Here is a 22,295-nt window from a genome sequence, read left to right as displayed (position 1 = left end):
CCTTGGATGGTCTGAGGGTGAGTACGTTTTCAGCCCTGGAAAAAAATCTAAATAAATCATTCAGCCCCACTAATCAACTAGTTGTATGGCTAGATGACTATTCTGACACGTATCTAATTTTATTAGAGTTTAAGTTTAATTTGTTGGGATAAGTCAGTTTTTTATATGCATAAATGTACAAAAGCTTCATATTAATAGCTCTCCTGGAACTTTTTTTCTGCAGGTGTACAGTTGTTTATTAAAGGATATTTCCACTTGTTTGCAGGTGACACAGGAGATTTCAGACCCAAGCAGAGTGTTCAGACTCCTGGGATCAGACAGGTTTGAACCAGATCAAATCATTTCTGTCTCTCTCTTGCCTTACATCATCACCCTTTTACTTCTATTTCTTTTGTCTCCTGGAAACATTACTCTCTGCCGCCATGTCTTCCCAGAAACTCTGCATGTAGCCTTTGTACTTTCGCATATGCAGTGGACAGAAATAGAGACATGAGGAGGAAAAAAGCCAACAGGGAGAATGTAGCGTCTCTGCTGGGTTTGTTTCTATAGTGAGGGAAGCCCTGGGTTTGGTTTATGTGGAGGACCTGAGCTATGTGTGACATACGGGGTTAAATTAGGTCTGTCGGTTTAACACTCAAGCTCATTGATGAGGTTTTGCTCTGCTGTCTCAGTTAGTTAGACTTGTAGTTTTTACTGGTCCCAATTACATGGGGGTTGGTATGTTTTTAAACAGTTTTGAAAGAGGTATTTTATGCTCACCAAGATAATATTTAAAAAAAAACTAATATTGTGAAATATTATTACAATTTAAAATAACAATCAAATAACAATTTAAAATAATAATGTCATTTATTGCTAAGGTCAAAGCTACATTTTCAGCAGCCTTTATTCCAAACGTCAGTGTCACATGATCTTTCATGAAATGATTCTAACATGCTGATTTGGTGCTCAGGAGACATTTATTATCATCATCATCAATGCTAAATATATTTTGTGAAAAAAAAAAAAAAAAAATCAGGAATTTGTTTGGTTGGTTGGTTGTTGTTGTTTGCTAAGATGAATAAACAATTTGAAATAACAGCCTTTATTTCAAAGCGAAATTTTTTGTAAGCTTGTAAATGTCTTTCACATTTAATTTAATGCACCCTTGCTGAATAAAATATTAATTTCTTTTTTAAAGTCTTTCTGATCCCAAACTTTTAAACGGTAGTATGTATTTTTGCCCAGTATTAAACAATATCAAATAAAAAAAACAAATTAATAATCAATTAAATAAATCAAAACCTAACAAATAAAGTACAAGATCAAATGTAGGAAATTCATTAATCATTAATTAAATAAATGATAAATGAATAAAATGCAATTTAAAAAAATACAGGCAAGATAACTCAGCAAAAAAAAAAAAAAAAAAACATACACTTCTTACATTCAGAAACAGCTGGAACCCTACACATTTATATGTAAATAAAACAATCATTATATTGACATCACTTTTCTGAAGCCACATTTTAATGTATATTCATTGCTTTATGGCCACAAAAACACAGAAACATATCTTTTTCACCATACATTGTTTCCACATACACAATTGCCCTTCACCACCCCAATGTGTGTGTGTGTTTTGGCCACAGAAACATATCTGTGTCACCATACATTGATGCCACATACACAATGGCCCTGCACCACCCCAAGACCCCCTTTAGCACATTCTGCCTCTCTCTCTCTCTTTCACTCTCCCTCTGAGATCTCCATATTTTATTTACACTGGCAGTGCCAGGCTGGTGTCTCAGTGCTGTAATTTCATCTGTCGCCTGCGGCTGAGGACACGACCAGCCTCCCGCTTGCACCAACCTCACGCAACCCCTCTACATTTGCATAAGCATGGCTTTCTTCCACACTTTCACACTCATCTCCTCTATATGGTACATGTTGATTTTGATAAGTGTATTTGTGTATTAATATTTGTGTGCGTTTCAGGGTTGTTGTTTTGGAGAGCCGGCCTACAGATAACCCTACCGCTCTCAGTAACCTCTACATCCTGGCAGGACATGAGAACAGTTATTAGCTCCGCCTCCTTCAGCCGTTCAGGCCCGCAGTACCTGGAGCTGTTGCAGTACCCACGATGCATTCATTCCGGAATGGCACCGGCGCTGGACAACCACAGCTGAGCTGATGAGCAGACTGTGTTTATTGCTAAATCTCACTGCAGCCTTGCGCCATACGCTGCCCACCGCCAGAGACAGCCAGACTTCGCGCCACTTCAGGCATCCAGAATCAAACAGCATGCAGTTCTACAGCAGCCAGTCAGATTTTTGTATATCAAGCAAGCAATCACCAGAACTGCAAGCTATAGAGCTCTGTGTTAAATACATGTTTTTTAAAACCTATTAAATATTGTAATCATTCTAAACATTTAAAAAACCTTAAAGCTGTAAAGATAGAACATTGAGCAAAATGCATTGCTGCTCAAAAAGTGCCATATAAGGAAACGGTTTTATTAAATATAACTAACTTTGGAGGTTTTGTGTTAATTGTAGATTTAAAATGTCAGGTTTTCATGCAAGCTAATGGGGAGAGTTCTGGGAGAATGAGTGAGTGTTATTTATTCAGCTGAGTCATGTGAGTGAAGCATCTCGCCCTCATGTTACTGAGTGAATATTTTTCTGCTGCAGGTCATTTTCTCTCTGTTCTAGCTCTTTTATTTTTTCCCGCTGAGTAATATTTTCAAATTTCAGTTATCTCTTTTTAAAAGTAACCTTAATTCAATACTTGCACCTCGTAAGCACTTTTGTACATGGTCTTTTTGTATTTAAAAATGACAAAACATGGGAGATGTGAGGTTACTGTGATATCTCAAGTGTTTCCGTTGCTTTAGTTTTAATGTATGCAGCTTTTGTAATAAAAAGGCAATTGTTAACACTTTGGGATGTTTGTCAAAGTCATTTCAGATAAAAAAAAAATAAAAATAAACAAAATACAAATGAAAATCTCTCAAAACCAACATATTTGGACATCCTCACAATGAAAAAGAGTCCATACATGGACCAAACATTGGGGTGGTGTTGTATTTTTGTTGTAGTTGTAATAATTATATGTGACCCTGGACCACAAAACCAGTCTCAAGTCGCACAGGTATATTTGTAGCAATAGTCAATAAACAAAAATCGGCACACAGCCACTACTGCTCTCAAAAATGTATTAAAATCACAATGTTTTGACCATTTTATGCCAAAAATCATTAGGATATTAAGTAAAGATCATGTTCCATTAAGATATTTTGTAAATTTCCTACCGTAAATATATCAAAACTAATTTTTTATATATATTTACGGTTAATTTAACATATACAAGTGTGCTGTATGATCAACGTGTGTGTGTGTGTGTTTTTTTACTTTGTATTTAATAAGAAATAACATTCTCTGGTAGATGTATATGCGAGAAAGCGTGATTAACAGAAACGATTTTTAACCAGGCAAATAAACAGGATCTTCCTTTCAACTTATGCGCGCAGTGTGTGTGTGTGTGTGTACAGGTGGAAAAAACTGCGTGGCATCTGATTTATGTCATCGGATGCAGGGATTTACAGTCCCACTGCTCTCGTCTCGTAAACGGCTGATCTGAGGTCAGCTCGAGAGGATAGTTCTGCTCTTGCAGCGTGTTGCTGTGCAGATTGAAGCGCGCGCGGAGCGGAGGCGGAGTGTCGGCTCGGTTTCTATGGCGACGGGCCGCTTGTAAATAGCGTGTTTTCTTCTCCATGCGAACTCAAACACATTCTCACGGTGCGCGGACACACGGCTCTCTCTGTCCCTCAGATTCACACGACAACACACAGCTCCGGTTATCTGACATATCTCGATCTCAGGAAGTTGCTATTTGTGTTCGCTTTAAAAAAATATTATAATAAAGCAAATATTTGGATGAGACATTGGAAGGTAAGCTGTATATCTAACTCTTTATGCTCTCTCTATGTTATCAGATAGCATAAGAAGTATGTTTTTATTTTACAATTTTAAGGTTGAACATTAAACTGCATACAGTTTAGTCCACTCGAGCAGTAGACTTGACTAGAAAGGATCTTTACCACAGTCATGTTATGAAACAGTAATGCCTTCCTTTCAACACCTCAAATTAATTGGCATCTAAAAGCATTTAATTAAGAAAAAAAGTTTAGTGACCTGTAGATAATATGTAAATAAAAAAAATAATAATAATGTGAGGAATAAAGTTCGGTCTCCTAAGGGGGGTCGAAGGTGAATTTTAGGGGCCCACCACAATTTCTAAATGTTATTTTCAAAAAGGTAAGAGGCCCTGACCAATATACAGTAAGAATTATTGGTAATACTTTATTTTACAGTGTCCTTGTTACATATAACGTAAGTAGTAATTCTTTGTGTAATTACGCTGTAACAGGGAATAAAGTTCAAATAAAATGTCATAGCATTTTTATCTTCAGCCATGTATGTGTCATTAACAAACAACATATTTGGCTGCAGTTTTTCACATTTCAATCAAAATCAAGGTGAGGCGGTTTCATAATTTTTTTTATTTTTATTTTTTCTTTTTTTGCTGGTGTCACAGAGATGGAGAAGTATGAGAAGATCAGTAAGATCGGGGAAGGCTCGTACGGCGTCGTGTTTAAGTGCAGGAATAAAGACACCGGACAGATCGTTGCCATCAAGAAGTTTGTGGAGTCTGAGGATGATCCCATCATTAAGAAAATAGCACTCCGAGAAATCCGCATGCTGAAGGTAAACACTCAGTCTGACCCTGCTGATATAATCCCAGTTTAAACCAGCCGAAAATGGTTTGTTGGTCTTAACTGGTTAAAGATGGTTCCCCATCCTGGACGAGCTGGCTTTGTAGGAATGTCAGATATAAAGTGTCTAGAATCAGCCAACAGACTGCAAGACCAGCAAAGCACTTTAAGATGTTGTTTTCAGGAGGAAGTCTTTTTGATTTTGTTTTGCTACTATCATCGTTTGTAGACTTGAAGAACAGTATTAGTAGTATTTTTTTGTCTCATTAGTGGACGCGTGGCGACAGAATGTTTTAATAATCAGTGTCTGGAGCTCTTGTGATTTGCAAACTCTTTATTTTGAGCTGAGAGCAAAGCAGCGGCCCTTTGAAGAGCTGACATGTCAGCCAACACTGGCTCACCAATTAATTTCACTCTGCTATGCATGAATGGATGGATGGATATTCTTGTTGTTCCCTTCCCCTCCCTTGAGGGATTTTTTTTTCATCAGAATGTTACTGTACTGTATCACAGACTTCAGTCCATTTATTTGACTCTCGGCTGTAAAAATATTCTGTGATCAAGTTTAAATATCTATGTTTTGTCTTTAAAAGAATTACCAGTTTATTCAAATCTCTAAACGTCTTAACTCTTGCAGCTGAAGATGGCTAGGATTTATTCTTGGGTGGATGCTGCTCTGTTTCTGTTATATGGGGCTGTGTTATTTTTCGTATTGTTTATATAGGCCTACTATTACGATATTTGTTAATATTTTGAATTCGGGTTTTTTTAGGTTTTCATTTTAATTTTAGTAATTTGTTATGTGCTTTTGTAATTTTTATTAATAAATCCATTATTTTATTTTGTATTATTGATAAAAAAATGGGTAATAATATAAAATAAAATGATTCATTTATTAATAAAAACTAAAATAAAAATAAAGCTTAATGGAAATATTTAAAATAAATACAAATATTTAAATTAAGCTTTATTTTATTTTAGTTTTAGTTTTAGTAATTTTAGTACTTCAACTAATTTATTTCAGTTAGTTGCCATGGCAACATTTCCATCTAAAAAAAGGTTTTTCCATCTAATATTTATATTTTATTTTATTTGAGCTTTATTTCAATTATCTAAAATTAAAAAAAAAAGTTTTAGTTAATATTAACAGTGCTATGAGGTGTGTTATGAAACACATTTGCTAAGACTTAAGGCTGCTTATCTTTTTTAACATTTGTGTAAACACTTGAATGCTAAATCAGATGTATATATAAAAAGTGGATTCTCAGACTGCATTGAAAATATGGAAGTTTTATCATTTAAAAGTAAAATAAAGTTTTAGGATTTTAATGATGCCAAATGAATAAGTAATATTTAAGATTCTGCAGTATTTTCTCACTATAAAAATAACTACATTTGGCCATGTGAACTCCTCTAAACAGATGATCAGACATTTTTCCTTTTGTTAAAGCACAAAATGCTTCTTAAAACTTCTAAAATAATACTGGAAAACATGATTATTAGGTTTTACACAGACTTGCGGCATTCATCTTTAAAGCAAAAGGGGGACAAACTAAATAGTAGGATGCTCTGAAAAACTTGATTAAATTAGAATCGGATAAGAAGCATTTTCTCTAGTGTTCTCAGACTTTTTTGGATATGTTTTCACACATACAAATCCTAATTTGTTCATTAAACTGTGTGTATTTAGCAACTGAAACATCCAAACCTGGTGAATCTGATCGAGGTGTTCAGAAGAAAGAGAAAACTGCACCTGGTGTTTGAGTACTGCGACCACACCGTCCTAAATGAGCTGGACAGATACACAAGAGGGTGAGAACACACACACACACACACATGCAGACACACCTATAAAACAGCTCCGTGTTTCTCACACTAACACACATATTGTGTTTTTGTTGCTATGACGCCCAGCATGTCTTTGGTGGAATGTTTACAGCAGGATGCATTTGTCCTCTGTGGTGCACTTGAGGGAGACGCTGTTAAACATTTAACAACATTTAACTCTTTATGTGTCATCCTCTTGATTTACAAGTCAAGAATCAACAAAGCTCACCCAATAGAGCACTCATACATGCACATACACACTATATCATCAGAACCTGTAGGGTTAGTGTGGAGTTCAGAAGGAGCAGAGAAGAATGAATGGTTAAAGTAGAAAATGAGATTTGTGTTCTGGTAACTGCATTGTAACACTTTTTGTGTGTTTGTGTGTTTGTGTCACTCAGCGTTCCAGAGCACATGGTTAAAAGCATCATCTGGCAAACACTTCAGGCTGTGAACTTCTGCCACAAACAAAATGTAAGAATTTCAAAATTGTTGCTGCTCTCTCCCACTTTATTACCTTCTTAATAGGATTATTTTCTCAGAGTTAAAAAGTACCCCCATTCTATAATATAAAGGCAGCTGCTTTTATACTGCTAGAAAAATATATTGTGATATTAAATAAATGAAGAACAGTATTATTTTACTACCACCATTGAGATAATTTTACAGTATCTATTGATATTTTGAATCAGTTTCCATTTTTATATTTTCCATTTTCATTTTTAAGTTTTCATTTTCACTTTGTTGTGCATTTTTATCATTTTAGTAGTTTTTGTTATTTGTCTACATAGATCTTTTTTTTTTCAGTTTTAGTATTAGTTATTTCAGTACATTAATTAACTTATTTAAAATAAGAAAAAAATTTTTAAATGAGTTGTTGACCTGGCAACATCTTAAACTTAAACTTAAATCGTTCTTAATTATTATTAAAAATATTACATTTAAATTAATAATAAATTATTCAATTTTGTATGGTTTTATTTTTCATTTTAGTTGACTTTAATCACTTTAAAAAATCAAATAAAAAAATTGTGACTGTACTAAAGCAAGTTATTACTACATTATCTAGGAAATATTTACTTTGCAAAAAAGTATTCAAATTCTCTAAATTTGTTAAAGATATAGATTAAAACATTAAATATATATATATATATATATATATATATATATATATATACAATCACAAGTCTAGAAATAAATGTAATACCAAATTTCCACACCCCCAATTCCACAAATTGGATCTGCCATCTATTTTAGTAAATCCACATTATCATGTTTTGGCCTGTATACATTTCATGAACAGTCCAGAACTGGATCCAGCACCTATTTTAGTGGATCCACTACTTCATAACTCTATGAAAGAAGTGTGTCAGTGACTCATTCTAATTTTAGTAAAGCATCTTAATATTGTTTTTAAATCAGATGTTTTAGGAGACTCTCCGACTGATTTAAAAATGTGTGTTTTTAGTGTATCCACAGAGATGTGAAGCCTGAAAATATTCTCATCACCAAACATCAGGTCATCAAACTCTGTGACTTTGGCTTTGCCAGGATCCTCAGTGCGTGTACACACATAATCCATACACACACACTCCCTACCTTCAACTTCATTCATCTAATAGCTCGCTCTTTTTCCAGCGGGTCCATGTGATTATTACACGGATTATGTAGCGACGCGGTGGTACCGAGCTCCTGAACTGTTGGTAGGGGACACGCAGTATGGCGCGCCAGTAGACGTCTGGGCAGTAGGCTGTGTGTTTGCAGAGCTGCTCTCTGGTGCCCCTTTATGGCCGGGCAAATCCGATGTAGACCAGCTGTATCTGATCAGGAAAACTCTGGGTAAGAAACACACATAACTCCAGCTGTTCATATGATTTGTGAATGGATCCATGTGATGAATAGAGTTTGTTTGTGTGTTGTTGTGTTCATAGGCGAGTTGATTCCTCGACACCAGCAGGTGTTCAGCACTAACCAGTACTTCAGCGGAGTTTGTGTCCCTGAACCACAGGAGATGGTGAGATGATCATTAAGTTTTAATTCTGCATAAGTTAATTTCTGTAGACCTAGAAAGTAAACCTGTTCACACTCGATATGTGTCTGATCTACAGGAGCCTCTTGAACTGAAGTACCCAAATATCTCGTACCAGGCGCTGAGCCTCATGAAGGTCAGTGAAACACACAAACCAATCATACAGAAGTCCGCTGCCCACTCAGAACCAGTACCAGCATGTCTGTCTTTCTCAGGGTTGTCTGCGGATGGACCCGGCTGAGAGGTTGTCCTGTGAGCAGTTACTGGAGCTGCCATACTTTGACAGTCTGAGAGAAGAGAGCGAGAGTGTGACACGTGAACTGGACCGCAAGAGACGCACACGCCAGCCACGCAAACACCTGCCTCCTGGGGTCTGTAGCCACAACTACAACACTCACACCTAGGGCTGGCCCGTGTGACCTTTATTGTGTATGAAGCTGTGGAGTTCAGTAGTTATCAATTATTCCAGTAGCTATTCATATATCTATATATCAGATATATATATATATATATATATATATATATTAGGGCTGTCAAATGAATATATATATAGATATATATATATATATATATATATATATATATATATATATGTATATGTATATATGTTAGGGCTGTCAAATGATTAATCATGATTAATCACATCCAAAATAAAAGTTTTGTTTACATAATATATGTGTGTATACTGTGTATATTTATTATGTATATATAAATACACACACATGCATGTATATATTTAAGAAGAATATGTTATGTTTATATATTAAATTCATTTATATATAATATAAAATATAAGAATATAAATATATAAATGTATATACATGTAAATATTTTCTAAATATATAAAATTTATGTGTGTGTATTTATATATACATAATAAATATACCCTGTACACATACATATATTATGTAAACAAAACTTTTATTTTGGATGTGATTAATCGTGATTAATCATTTGACAGCCCTAATATATATATATATATATAGAATTCAAATAAATGCTGATAGATAGATAGATAGATAGATTATTAAAATATGTATACGTATACATAGGTCAGTAAGATTCTTTTAAAAAGGCATTAATACTTTATTAATCAAAAGTGACATTACAATAGATTTCAAATAAATGCTGTTCTTTGAAATGTAGAGTCATCAAAATAAAAATGTATCATGGTTTCCTCAAAAAAATTAAGCACCACAACTGTTGATAATAATAATAAATGTTTCTTAAGCAGCTAATCAGCATATTAGAATGATTTCTGAAAGATCATGTGACACTGAAGACTGTAGTAACGATGCTAAAAATTCAGTTTTGCCATCACAGTTTCAAAATATATTAAAATAGAAAAGAGTTTTTACTGTATTTTTGATTAAAAATGCAGCCTTGGTGTTCTTTTAAAGACGTTAAAAAACATACCAGCCTTAGGCTTTTCAGTAGTGTTTTTATTTATTTATTTATATACAACCACATTTCCAGAAAAAAATGGGACGTTTGTAAAATGCCCTAACATCAAGAATATGTTATTTGCTCATTCTCTTTAACGTTTATATAATTGTCTAAAGTACAAAGAAAAATTTTCAATGTTTTCACTTGGCCAACATAATTTTATTTTGTAAATATAAACAAATGTTGATGCCCTACATGTATAGAGATTTCTTTGGAATGAATCTTTTCACAAAATTATGTATGGTAGTTGGTGAAAGACCTAAAGTCTTTGCTATTTTGCATTGACAAATGTGATTTTTGGTTTATTTGACACTTCTCTCATCAAAATTTGGCACATAGTGATGAGCCATGATCCAGCTTTGCTTGCAAAGATTGAGATGCTCCTTTTATACCCAAACGTGATACCTTGACCTATTACTAGTTCACCTGCTTACTGTGAACCATTTCAAAACAGTTTCATTTGGATATTCTATAACCTTTTCACTTTTATTTTGTCTCTGTCACATCTTTTTTTTTTTTTGGAGAGTGTTACAGCCATCAAAATTTGTTTATATTTATAAAATACAATTTTAAGTTGGTCAGTGAAAACTTTGTAAATCTTTTTTTTAAATTTGTCAATTAATTAAAAGTTTATTAAATAAAATAGAAATTAACAAATCACAGATTCTTGATTTTACTGCATTTACCAAAAAACGTCCCAACTTTTCTGGAATTTGGGTTGTATTTATATTTGTTATTTTCTTTATTTGCTTAATTATTTTCAGGTATAAACATAATTACATTACGAAATGAAGTACAACAAATTATTTAATAAAACATTTTGGTCATGGAAATTTCCAATGTATTTGAATATTTTAAATCCCTGTTCTCTGTCTATGTAGTATCTGCCTCAGCTGGCCAGCAGTACTGTCTTCCCAGCCGTGGAAAACAGAAAATACTACAACAACCTGCGCAAATTCAACTATCATCTACCCAACATATGATGGACATCGACGCATCAGGAACCCGAGAACCAACCGACCACCTCTCAGCTGGTGTGTGTGTGTGTGTGTGTGTGTGTGAGATAGACAAAGGGCTCTGCTCTGCCTGTAAAACAATGATGTCACACTGCCAAAGCAAAGACTCACAGAGGCATTTCTGTAATATGTAAAATGACAACAGCAATAATAATAGCGTTAAAATTGAATGCTGTGCTGTGCTTGATAGTTTGATTAGAAACTGACTTCAGTGCTATAGAAGAGTTTGCTCTGTGGGACAGATTTTTTTTTTTTTTTTACCTCTATTAGATCCAGATGTTTTACTTAATTATAAATCCTAATGATGTTTGATGTGTGTATATGTGACTAAAATCATTTCTAGAGACGTAAGCAGACCCAGAAATAATCAACAAACATTTTTTCAGATTTTTCTATAGATATTTCTGTAGATAAAAGACTAGGATTTTGCAGTATGGATTTTAAAAATCAGAATTCTGAGTTGCTGAAAATTAGCCAAAATATTTAATAAATGAAGTGTGTGGAGATGTGTATAACTTGATTGAAATGCTCTTTCTGTGTGGGCCTGGAAATAACCCTGTATTTTTGAGGAGAGACCCCCCCCCACCCCCCAATATGACTGTAAAGTGCTTTGGGTGTACAGCAATACACAATAAAGCGCTATATAAATGCCTCATTCATTCATTCATTGTGGACATAATGATCTTTTTGTTGCCTTTATGAGCGGTGCTAATAATTGCGCCACTGACTTGCACTAAATGCCAAATTCAATGTGATTTGCAAATGTGTTTTTTGTGTTAAAATAGATGGAAAATTAAATAGTTTTTGTTTGTTTTCAGACTAAATAATTAAAGCTCTTTCTGCAACATATATTTGTTTCTATAGCTTCTTCATAAGAAATGAAACAAGAAGTGTATGAAGAAAACAACAACAAAACTGTTGAAGATTTATTGATAACGGCAATATAACATTGTTCAGCTGCCCCGGGTGGTTTAACAAAACTCCATTTTATTGGATCAAAGCTAATTCGAAGTTGTTGACTGGCCTCTAAGGCAGAGGAGCTCTCTGCATCCGTCCCTGGGATGCTCAGTTGCTTGGATACTGTTGCCACATGGACATCAGCCAAAGGGCTTGTCTGGCCTGGTCATAAAGCTGTGAGAGTTGTGGTTTTCCAAATGCGATCTGAGAAGCGCTGTGATTGGCTAAGCAAGGTCCAGGTCTATGGTGAGTCTGGGAAGTGCAGTCTGGAGTCTGTCCACAGTCTGATCTTTATCTTTTACACCAGGCAGATCACTGAGAAGCAGCCACTCCAGGTTCCTAATACACAAACACACACACACACAATCAGGCACGGTTTCAATAGCAGAAGTCACTGATTTTACTCTAGTGACAAACCAATATAGCAGTAGTCTCTATGATCAACTTAAAGGTATAGTTCACCTAAAAAAAAGATTTTCTGAGACACCCTCAGGACATTCACTCAAAGATTAGTGTTTTCTTCACTGGAAAAGATTTGGAGAAATTTAGCATTACATCACTTGCTCACCAATGGATCCGCTGCAGTGAATGGGTGCCGTCAGCAGTCCAAATAACCGATAAAAAAACATCACAATACTGTACATGCAGATTTTTGCTTCACAAGATTTATTTACAGAAAAATTCATTGTTGGATTCTTGTGATGTTTTTATCAGCTGTGTTGGACTCTCGTTCTGACGGCACCCATACACTGCAGAGGATCCTTTGGTGAGCAAGTGATGAAATGCTACATTTCTACAAATCTGTTCTGATTTAGAAAAACTCAGCTACATCTTGGATGACTGGCTGATTAATTCTCCAATATTCGGTCGTTTGAGATGATCAGCATCATCCAATTACCATGCCCATATGGCATACACACAAAAATGATGGGCAATAATGAGAGCTAAACTGAAATAAAAGATGCTGTTGTCATACCTGAGGTTATGAAGAGTGATGATTCCTTTATCTGTCACGTTGCCACAGGAAACTATCGTCATGTTCTTTAAACTGTCCTGCAGTGTCTTTATTTGACTCAAACGCTCCATACAGGCGTCTTCTATATAAATACACTTATTGAACCTGATTTCCTCCACATGCTCAAGACCCTCTAAACACAAAAACAAAGGTTTGTTAGTACCAACAATTCTTTAGATGCCTTTGGTAAATACTAATATAATCCAAGGGGTCAGCAACCTTTTTTGAAATAATAATAATAATAATAGATATATATATATATATATACGTAAAAATACATTTGAGGTCAGTATATTTTAATTTATTAACCAGGGATGCATGCATTAAATTCATCAGTTGTGCTGATTAATATTTCTGTGGAAACTGATACTTTTTTTCAGGATTCTTTGAGGAATAGAAAGTTCAAAAGAACAGTATTCATTTGAAAAAAAAAAAAACTATTTGTAGCATTGTAGCACTTTCAATCAGTTATTTTATGTAGCTAAATTTCATACAGATTAAAGTATAATTACATATTAAATTACATTAATTAAAGTATCAATGTCATTGAGTTTTACTGAATATTTTGATTTATTAGCATTTCTGTCTTCTGCATCCACAGAAATCCTAATTACAATGCAAAATTGCCAAGCTCTGATATAATCAGCTGGTCAACATATTACTAGGTGAAACAAGCAAATTAGGGTTTGGCTGGTGTTGTCATATTGAGTACAGTAAGAGTAGAAATGTAAAATGTAGTATACTGTATAGTAAAACTGGAATTGTGAAAAAGAAAGAGGACTGCACTGTATCTGTCTGTGTAAAACACCCCTTAGCTTTACGTCACTTTTTCCCACAACTGAACCTCTCATCCTCACCTGTGACACACAGACAGTGTCTCGTCCTCACCTGTGACACACACACGGTGTCTCAGTGTCTCACCACATCTCACACACACATGGTAGCGTCCTTACAAACTTTCCCTCTCTGGGGTCTAATTTAATAATTAATGCATTTTGCTGAAGCAAATGGAGTAAGAGATCTCAGAGTTGAAGCAGGTGTTTGACCTTCTCCACTCACTGATGATTTCATTAAATTTGTATAGGCAATGTCACAATGCTAAAGGTTAAAAGATAATTCTGCTACATAAAGGTAACGGGGTCAGGGCGGTGAGAAGAGTGTTTATGACTTGAATAGATCACTTACCCAGATGATCAAAACCACGATACATGATGCAGGACTCTGTGGCATCAATAGCTTCTATCAGGTACCGGCCCAACGGCCCAGTCGGGAGTCCGTTGTAGTCGTGCTGCCAGCGGTCGAAACCACGGAACCGGACTTTTGCACCACATCTCAGGAGCCATTCGGCAGCGGCTCGATCAGGTCCCACTGCTTTAATCCGCTCATAATCAACTCTGTATTGATCAAAGAACACAACAATTACGAATCACTGCATCTGAAAAGCTGACGTGACATTTCAAGCAGTGTCCTGCAGTCTGACATGCCATCTACACCAATGACAGACCAATGAATTATCTGCTTTTTAGCCATTTTTGATGGACTGTGCACATTTTCAGTTTTGTATAAACTACCGTGCAAACATTTGTGGTTGATACGTTTTTAAAATTTTTTTATGCTCACCAATGCTGCATTTATTTGATCAAAGATACAGGAAAAACAATAATATTGTGAAATATTATTACAGTTTAAGATTAACTCTTCTTTTTTAATATATTCCAAAATGTAATCTTTTCCTGTGACGGCAAAGCTGAATATATTCCAGCAGCCATTACTCCAGTCTTTAGTGTGACAAGATCCTACGGAAATCATTCTAATATGCTGATTTGATGCTAAAGAAACAATTCTTGTTATTATCAATGTTGAATACAGTTGAGCTGCTTCATTTTTGTTGAAAATGAAACATTTTTGTCAGGATTATTTGAAGAACGAAATCAACAGCATTTATTTGAAATAGAAAACTATTTATAACATTATAAATTAACATTATTTAACATGACAAAATTATAAATATATGTAATTTTTGATCAACTTCATACCAGTATTTTTTGTTAAAAATAAATATAAATAAAATCTCACTTTTGAACTTTTTGCACTGTATATCTTATTTTTTGTGACTGAACTGCACTAAATAAATATATTTCCTTACAGCAGCCAGTAGCAACACAGATTTTTGGTGTGTTGAAAGACACATTTGTTAACCACTATTAACTATTTTGTACAGCTTTGTTCTACATGGAACTTTTCAAATAAATCTGCCACATTTCAGGACTGTTCAAGTGAACAGCAGAAACGATGCATATAAAACATACACTAGATGCTATTATGTTATTAAGTTGGTATTAAGTTTAGACTCTAAATAAGAGCTGTTGTTGTGAATTAGCAGGCTTAGATTAGTCTCCATAGTTCTTCCTCACTCTATGGAATAGTCATTCTAGAGACTAATTACTCTAGACATTGATTAGTCCCTTTATAGATATTTATGGCATTGTGTTTGTTGTAATTGGCCTCATGTGCTTTACAGTCTGCTGTGGGTTGGGAAAGGAAATAAATTATGACACTGGAAAAATATTAAACTAGTTACATAACTGTTGTTTTGAAAAATATCCAAAAATTACTTGTTGAAAACAGCATTGAGCCACCCCCAGAACTCACGACTGCCCCCTGACGCCTGCTTGTGTGCGGATAAAACCCTCCGCGCTGACCAGGCGAACAATCTCATGTCTATGGATGAAATAAAGAGAGAGAAAGAGAGTTGAGATGTCAAAGCATGAAGACGAACTGTTCAAAGACACTTTCCAACAGCAGATCGAGCAGAATGATATGTGTACGCTGACGGTCGTGTCATTGAAAATGAAGGACAACGTATTAACATATCAAACATATCAAAATCTAAACGTAGTAAAGCTCCCAGACAATCGGTTCATACCATATACAGAACTGCTACAATAAAACAGTGTAAATCCTACAATACTGACCCTTCAGTTCAGGTCGCTGTTGCTCTGTATATACGCGGAGTGTCTGTTGTTTACATTCTCTGTCCACTGTCCTCCATGCGCGCTCGCTGAGCGTTCACCCGTTACGTCACCACGTCTCGCGCTCTCATTGGTCAGTTAGTGTACGTCAGGGGCGGGGCTACGAAGGACAAGTTCAGCGTCCTAACAGAGAGAAGATTCCTTTACTCGAGAATAAACCGTACTGGGTCTGAGACTAGCACTATGATTACACGGTTATAATAGGTCTGTTAGGAAAAGTGAAAACGTTATTTGTGGAATAATGATACGAACTTTCGGTACCGGATCTGTGTGCGCGCGCTTACTGACTCAGGGATCAAAGTATGCAACGTGCAGAGCTGCACACCACAGCGGGTGAGAATAACAACAGCACTACAGAGTTATTGAAACACCAGTACAGAGTACTCACAGTGACACAGGTGTTCTCACTGAGGTGTCCCACTATTAAAATGATCTCGACCGTAGTATGACTTAGTATTAGTGTTGGTATTGATACTGTAGTCAGAATGCATTCAATGACATTAGTTAAGGATCCACCGATATTAAAGTAAAAAGTTACCAAAAATGAAAATTCTGTCACTGTTTATTCACCCCCATGTCAAACCTGTATTACCCTCTTGCTTGTGTGGAACGTAAAAGAAAGTATTTTGAAGAATGCTGGTAACCAACAGCTTTGTTTACCATTGACGTCCATTGTATGGAGAGAAAAGGCAGAGATATTTCACAAAATGTTCTGGCTGTTCCATAGAAGAAGGAAAGTCAAAAAGGTCGAAGCTGTTTTCTTTAAAGTTACGGACATAACTGGTAAATGGCTGATATTATTCTGTTTTGTCTAAACAAATTAAAAATAAAACACTACAAAGGACAATCAGACATTTTAGATGGTACAAATGAATTAAGGCATCACATCATTATAATAAATTATATGAAAAAAATAGATATATATTATGCAGTTTTCTTTTTTTTTCCCTCAGTAATATTACATTATTTAACATTAACATCAATTTTAAGTGAGCGCAAGATGACGGCAAGGGTAATCAAAATGTAGAAATAGAAAAGATGATCATGCACAGTTAAATATACAATATCTGATTTCTAATATTATACCATTATGTTGTGTAGCTCATTTGATGTTGCTGTTATTGGTGGAGGGATTGTTGGCCTGGCCTCTGCCAGAGAGCTGATCCTCAGGCACCCAAACCTCACCTTTACTCTGCTGGAGAAAGAAAAGGAGCTTTGTAAGTGTGTGTTTGTTCTAGATACTTCTTCATATCTGCCCTGATTTCATATTAATTTCTTTTGTGTATTCCTTCCCGCAGCTCTCCATCAGACAGGTCATAACAGTGGTGTGATCCACTCTGGGATATACTACACACCTGGCTCTCTGAAGGCCCAGCTTTGTGTTCGTGGAGCCATGCTAACATATCAGTACTGCCAGAAGAAAGGTGTGCCTTATAAGAAATGTGGCAAGGTGAGAACGAGCATAGGCCCCCATAAAACCACAAATACCAAAGAGATTTGTTCCTGTAGTATCCAGTGTGTGTATGTGTGTGACTTCAGCTTATCGTAGCAGTGGAGAGAGAGGAGATCCCCCGTCTGAAAGCTTTATATGATCGCGGTCAGGTGAACAATGTACAAGATCTGCGTCTGATTGACGCCAAGGCCATCCGAGAGAGAGAGCCGTACTGCAGGGTGAGTGACACGTGTTTGTGTGTTAATGAAAGATAGGGTTCATATTTTCTACTTATGTACCATCCATTGGTTTAATCAATAACCAGCAGATTAAGTGCTGTCATCAGGCCTTTACCTGATTCAGGTGACCTTAGGCCTGCTGTTTCAAACACTGAAATATTAACCTATTTATGACTATCATATATGCATTTATATTTTGCATCACCTCAGTTTATGTTGAAGCTGGCCTTCACATACACTACAGTTCAAACGTTTGGGTTTGGAAAGATTTTTTGATGTTTTTGAAAGAAGACAACGTCAAATTGCAGCATTTATTTTATTAAATTACAGGAAAAAATTTAATATTGTGAAATATTTTTACAATATAAAACAGCAGTTTTCTATTTTAATATATTTTTAAAAAATGTAATTTATTCCTGTGATGGCGAAGCTGAATTTTCATCATTATTACTCCAGTCTTCAGTGTTACATGATCCTTCAGAAGTTATTCTAATATGATGATTTGGTGCTCAAGAAACATTTCTTATTATCATCAATATGGAAAACACTTGTACCGATAAACAGAATGTTCAAAAGAACAGCATTTATTTGAAATATAAAGTTTTTGCAACATAAGGAATGTCACTTCTGCTCAATTTATTGCATCCTTGCTTAATGTGTACTTACTTAAAAGTATTGTTCTTTTTTAATACTTTATTTTTTGGCATTTATAAAAAAAAATTTAAAAAAACCTGCAAAACAGCAAAAAAGAACATTAACATAACAATCGCACAGTACTTTAAAAAATTTTTTTTTTCAATCCCATTTAGAGAGAGACCATCCAAATGTCAAGAAATGTAACTAATCACTGTTTTTGTTTATAGATATATTTTTTTAAATATATAATACTACAATAACAGACTATAGTGTGTTATACTTTTAGTAATTAGAATTTCTGTTTGTCCAAGATGAATAAAACCAAATAGTTTCACAGATTATATTAGCAAATAAAGCAGATTCAGTTGTTTACCGGTGCACCCTTCAAGCCCCGGAAGTTGGGTACTTCCAGCCAATCAGATCTGCTGGGAGCTGCTGATTTCAGCCAACCTGTGCCATTTTTTGTGTAGAATATGGATCAGTAAGTCAGAGAATGGACTCTATATGAAATAACGAATGGTATTTTTTTGTTTATACACAGGGCATCATGGCATTAGACTCTCCAAACACCGGGATTGTTGACTGGCGGTTAGTAGCTCTGACCTACGGTAAGGACTTCCAGGAAGCAGGTGGCACTGTGATAACTGACTTTGAAGCATCTGACATTAAGGTGGCAGCAGAAAGCCCAGCTGGGAGTGCTGAAGGTGAGTCATGTGACTAGCTCAATGTCTCAGACCTTTTTTTCCCCCTGGTAATATTACTGTATTCATCCCTTTATGTCTGTTTAGGGCTGAAATATCCCATCATCATCAAAAGCTCACAGGTGAGAAACTGATTTGTGTGAATGGTGTTTTTATGATCTTTTGGGTTGGTGTCTTTCTTAGTATGGCTGTGTTTGTGTGCAGGGGAAGGAGGTGAGGTGTCGGTTTGTGTTGACGTGTGGAGGCCTTTACTCTGATCGGCTGTCTGAGATATCTGGCTGTAGTTCAGAGCCCCGGATCGTTCCCTTCAGAGGAGATTACCTGGTGCTTAAGCCAGAGAAAAACTACCTGGTCAGGGGCAACATCTACCCTGTGAGTAGAAAAACCCCACACAAACACATAATACACAGATATATGAGAACGTGTGTTTAAGGACTCTGTTTGTGTGCTGAGGTGCCAAACCCACGGTTCCCATTTCTTGGATTCCATTTCACTCCTCGTATGGACGGTAGCGTCTGGCTTGGTCCAAACGCTGTGTTGGCTTTTAAACGAGAGGGGTATAAACTCTTTGACTTCGACACACAAGACTTCGTTAATGCGGTCTCCTTCAGGTACAGTGAAATACACTTTTGCATATAGAAGTTCAGAAGTTTGGGGTCAGTAAGATATTTTTTAAAGAAATTATCAATTATCAACTTAAATTAATCAGAAGCGACGCGAAGTTAAAACATTTTTAAAAAATTTAAATGTCAAATAAATGCAGTTCTTTTGAACTTTCTATTCAGCAATTAATCTTAAACACAAAAATATTAAGCTGCAGCTGTTTTCAACATTGCTTATAATAAAACTAAAAAAAAAAGCAGCTGGGACATTGGACCACAAAACCAGTCATAAGGGTACATTTTTTTGAAATTGATATTTATACATCATCTACATCAGCTTTCCATTGATGTATGGTTTGTTAGGATAGGACAATATTTGGCTGAGATACAACTATTTGAAAATCTGGAATCTGAGAGTGCAAAAAAATCAAAAAATTGAGAAAATCGCCTTTAAAGTTGTGCCAATGAAGTTCTTATAAATGCATATTATTAATCAAAAATTAAGTTTTGATATATTTACGGTAGGAAATTTACAAAATATCTTCCTGGAACACGATCTTTACTCAATTACATTTTAAAATATATTAAAATAGAAAACAGTTATTGACCCATACAGTGTGTTGTTGGCCATTGCTGCAAATATACTCGTGCTACTTATGACCTACGGTCACAATTACATTTTAAAATATATTAAAATAGAAAACAGTTATTTTAAATTGTAATACTATTTCACAATATTACTATTTTTACTGTAATTTTGCTCAAGTAAATGCATGAGCATAAGATACTTTAATAAAAAAAAAATAAACAATAAAAAAAACTTACCAACTCCAAACATTTCAGTAGTGTACACTCATATTGATACATTCTCATACATAGAGTGCACTTAAAGGAATATTAAAGGTTCAGTTTAGCTCAATCAACAACTCTTGTGGCATAATGTTAATTACTACAAAGTTTAATTGCTCCCAGTTTTCAAGGTGAATTGTCTGTGTTCCAGTGAGACACAAATGATGGACATGGACTTACTGAACCCAGAATATTTCTTTAAATACACAGGTTTGTTTATTCTAGACAGCTTATGGAATTAAAATTCCATATGTGTTTGTATGTAGGGGTCTGCAGAGGCTGGTAATGAAGAATATTGTGTATGGAATGGGAGAAATATATAGAGGTGTGTTTACCAGCGCTCAGGTAAAGAACCTGCAGAAGTTCATACCTGAACTGAGCCCCAGTGATGTCCTCAGGTACAGACACACAAACACTCTATTGAGAAGGATTATAAAAGTCATAACATGTTCTCATTTATTATCACAGTTGTCCTGCTTGTAAAAGTTTGAGCGTGTTGGTTTGTGCAGGGGGCCATCGGGTGTGCGTGCACAGGCTTTGGATGCTGAAGGAAACCTGGTGGATGATTTTGTGTTTGATGGTGGGAAGGGAGAGCTGGGCAGCCGGATTCTGCATGTACGCAATGCCCCATCACCCGCTGCGAGCTCCTCCCTGGCCATCGCTGAGATGATCGCTGATGAACTGGAGAAAAGATTTCAACTGTAGACATACCTCAGATGACGCTGCCATAACCTTGATTACACTCTCACTCTTACACTTCAATTCAGAGGATAAAAGAATAATTATAGAATAAGTTTTACTTTTATACTAATGAGGAGCAGTAATGATTTAAAGAGATTTCTGGCGCTCTTTTCTAATGTATCTTCTGAAAATGATGCAGATTTTAGGAAATGTCGGCTAATTGTTGTTACGTCTTTGTATATCTGGGGATTTATAAGGGAAAAGAACTGCCTTAAAATAATGTACAAAGGTAGTTGCCTCTTAAGAGAATGCATTCACTCCATATCTGAATTTGTAATAATAAAGCATGACAAATTATTGTAGTTGATGGTTCTTCAAATTATATCTAATCTCTAATGTCTGAAGGAAGTTATCAGCTCTAATGATTTGTTCAGTGTAGAACCATTGTCTGTAACAATATTTGAAGGTCTGTTTCTCCTTGTATTTGTAAATTAAATTTCAAGGATTCCAGAAGTTATTGAAGCTGAATGTACAGTTGTTTGTGATTCACTGGACAATGATTTTTGTGTATATGTTTTTATACTTTAAATTTCTGTATAAAATATTTTGGACCTTGGCATAACTATAAAAAGTATGCTCTTTATAGAAAGGCCTGTTAATATTTATTTTTAATCTTTATATTATTGTAATATTTTATTATATTTGAATATTTTATTAATTTAAATATCTCCTTAATGTTTTGTTAATTTACTTTGCTTTTCCAGGTCTTGAAATCACACCTGGCTCTTCAAAGACGTTGAGATTGTATACGGTTGTTCAGGAAGTGAAATAACTTCATTTTTATTTTTTAAATTTTTTTCTGGGTTTTAGTTTATTTTAATGCTTGTTTTGTCATATTTTAAATGTGATCCTGGAGCAAAAAAACAATCACGAGTTGCATGGGTGTATTTGTAGCAACTGCCAACAATACATTAAATTTCTCAAAAATACCAAAAATCATTATAATACAAAAAACATAACAATATTATTTAAGATATTTTGTAGAATTGTATAATTTGTAAATTTCCTATTGTAAAT

At 35.1% G+C, this 22,295-nt stretch overlaps 4 protein-coding genes across 6 annotated transcripts in view; 3 read left to right on the top strand and 1 right to left on the bottom strand.

Moving 5' to 3' along the window:
• The window catches only part of LOC109059130 (mitogen-activated protein kinase kinase kinase kinase 5-like), a 29,817-nt gene extending 26,895 nt beyond the window's left edge, over nt 1-2,922 (top strand). For both annotated transcript variants that reach the window (XM_042737356.1, XM_042737355.1), the window contains exons 31-32: nt 266-321; nt 1,978-2,922. In XM_042737356.1, coding sequence (XP_042593290.1) covers nt 266-321; nt 1,978-2,065 — 144 coding nt within the window. In that variant the 3' untranslated portion in view covers nt 2,066-2,922. The remainder of the gene's footprint in view (nt 1-265; nt 322-1,977) is intronic.
• An 806-nt stretch (nt 2,923-3,728) lies between these two features.
• Nucleotides 3,729-11,854, top strand: LOC109059131 (cyclin-dependent kinase-like 1). The gene is made up of 10 exons (XM_042737351.1): nt 3,729-3,932; nt 4,579-4,748; nt 6,447-6,568; nt 6,985-7,057; nt 8,052-8,142; nt 8,222-8,422; nt 8,515-8,597; nt 8,692-8,748; nt 8,828-8,983; nt 10,940-11,854. Exons 2-10 carry the CDS (start codon nt 4,581-4,583, stop codon nt 11,039-11,041), a joined length of 1,053 nt encoding a protein of 350 aa, XP_042593285.1. The 5' UTR covers nt 3,729-3,932; nt 4,579-4,580; the 3' UTR covers nt 11,042-11,854.
• A 115-nt stretch (nt 11,855-11,969) lies between these two features.
• dmac2l (distal membrane arm assembly component 2 like) lies at nt 11,970-16,172 on the bottom strand. Of its 2 annotated transcripts, none has more exons than XM_042737353.1 (5): nt 16,022-16,172; nt 15,662-15,767; nt 14,232-14,440; nt 13,008-13,179; nt 11,970-12,370 (listed from the first exon to the last, which is right to left on the bottom strand). In XM_042737353.1, exons 2-5 carry the CDS (start codon nt 15,763-15,765, stop codon nt 12,256-12,258), a joined length of 600 nt encoding a protein of 199 aa, XP_042593287.1. In that variant the 5' UTR covers nt 15,766-15,767; nt 16,022-16,172; the 3' UTR covers nt 11,970-12,255. The 2 variants fall into 2 exon arrangements, with proteins under 2 accessions (XP_042593287.1, XP_042593288.1); XM_042737354.1 differs by having other exon boundaries at nt 15,973-16,114.
• A 1-nt stretch (nt 16,173) lies between these two features.
• On the top strand, nt 16,174-21,746 carry l2hgdh (L-2-hydroxyglutarate dehydrogenase). The gene is made up of 10 exons (XM_042737350.1): nt 16,174-16,411; nt 17,180-17,295; nt 17,377-17,528; nt 17,618-17,749; nt 18,927-19,089; nt 19,174-19,208; nt 19,291-19,458; nt 19,540-19,697; nt 20,804-20,935; nt 21,047-21,746. The coding sequence occupies exons 1-10, from the start codon at nt 16,320-16,322 to the stop codon at nt 21,240-21,242; spliced, it is 1,344 nt and encodes a 447-aa protein (XP_042593284.1). The 5' UTR covers nt 16,174-16,319; the 3' UTR covers nt 21,243-21,746.
• Nucleotides 21,747-22,295: the final 549 nt, after the last annotated feature.

This window comes from Cyprinus carpio, chromosome B13, assembly GCF_018340385.1.
Source record: "Cyprinus carpio isolate SPL01 chromosome B13, ASM1834038v1, whole genome shotgun sequence".
Taxonomy (NCBI): domain Eukaryota; kingdom Metazoa; phylum Chordata; class Actinopteri; order Cypriniformes; family Cyprinidae; genus Cyprinus; species Cyprinus carpio.
The sequence above is the reverse complement of the archived record's forward strand: the minus strand, read 5'-3'. Positions and strand labels throughout refer to the sequence as shown.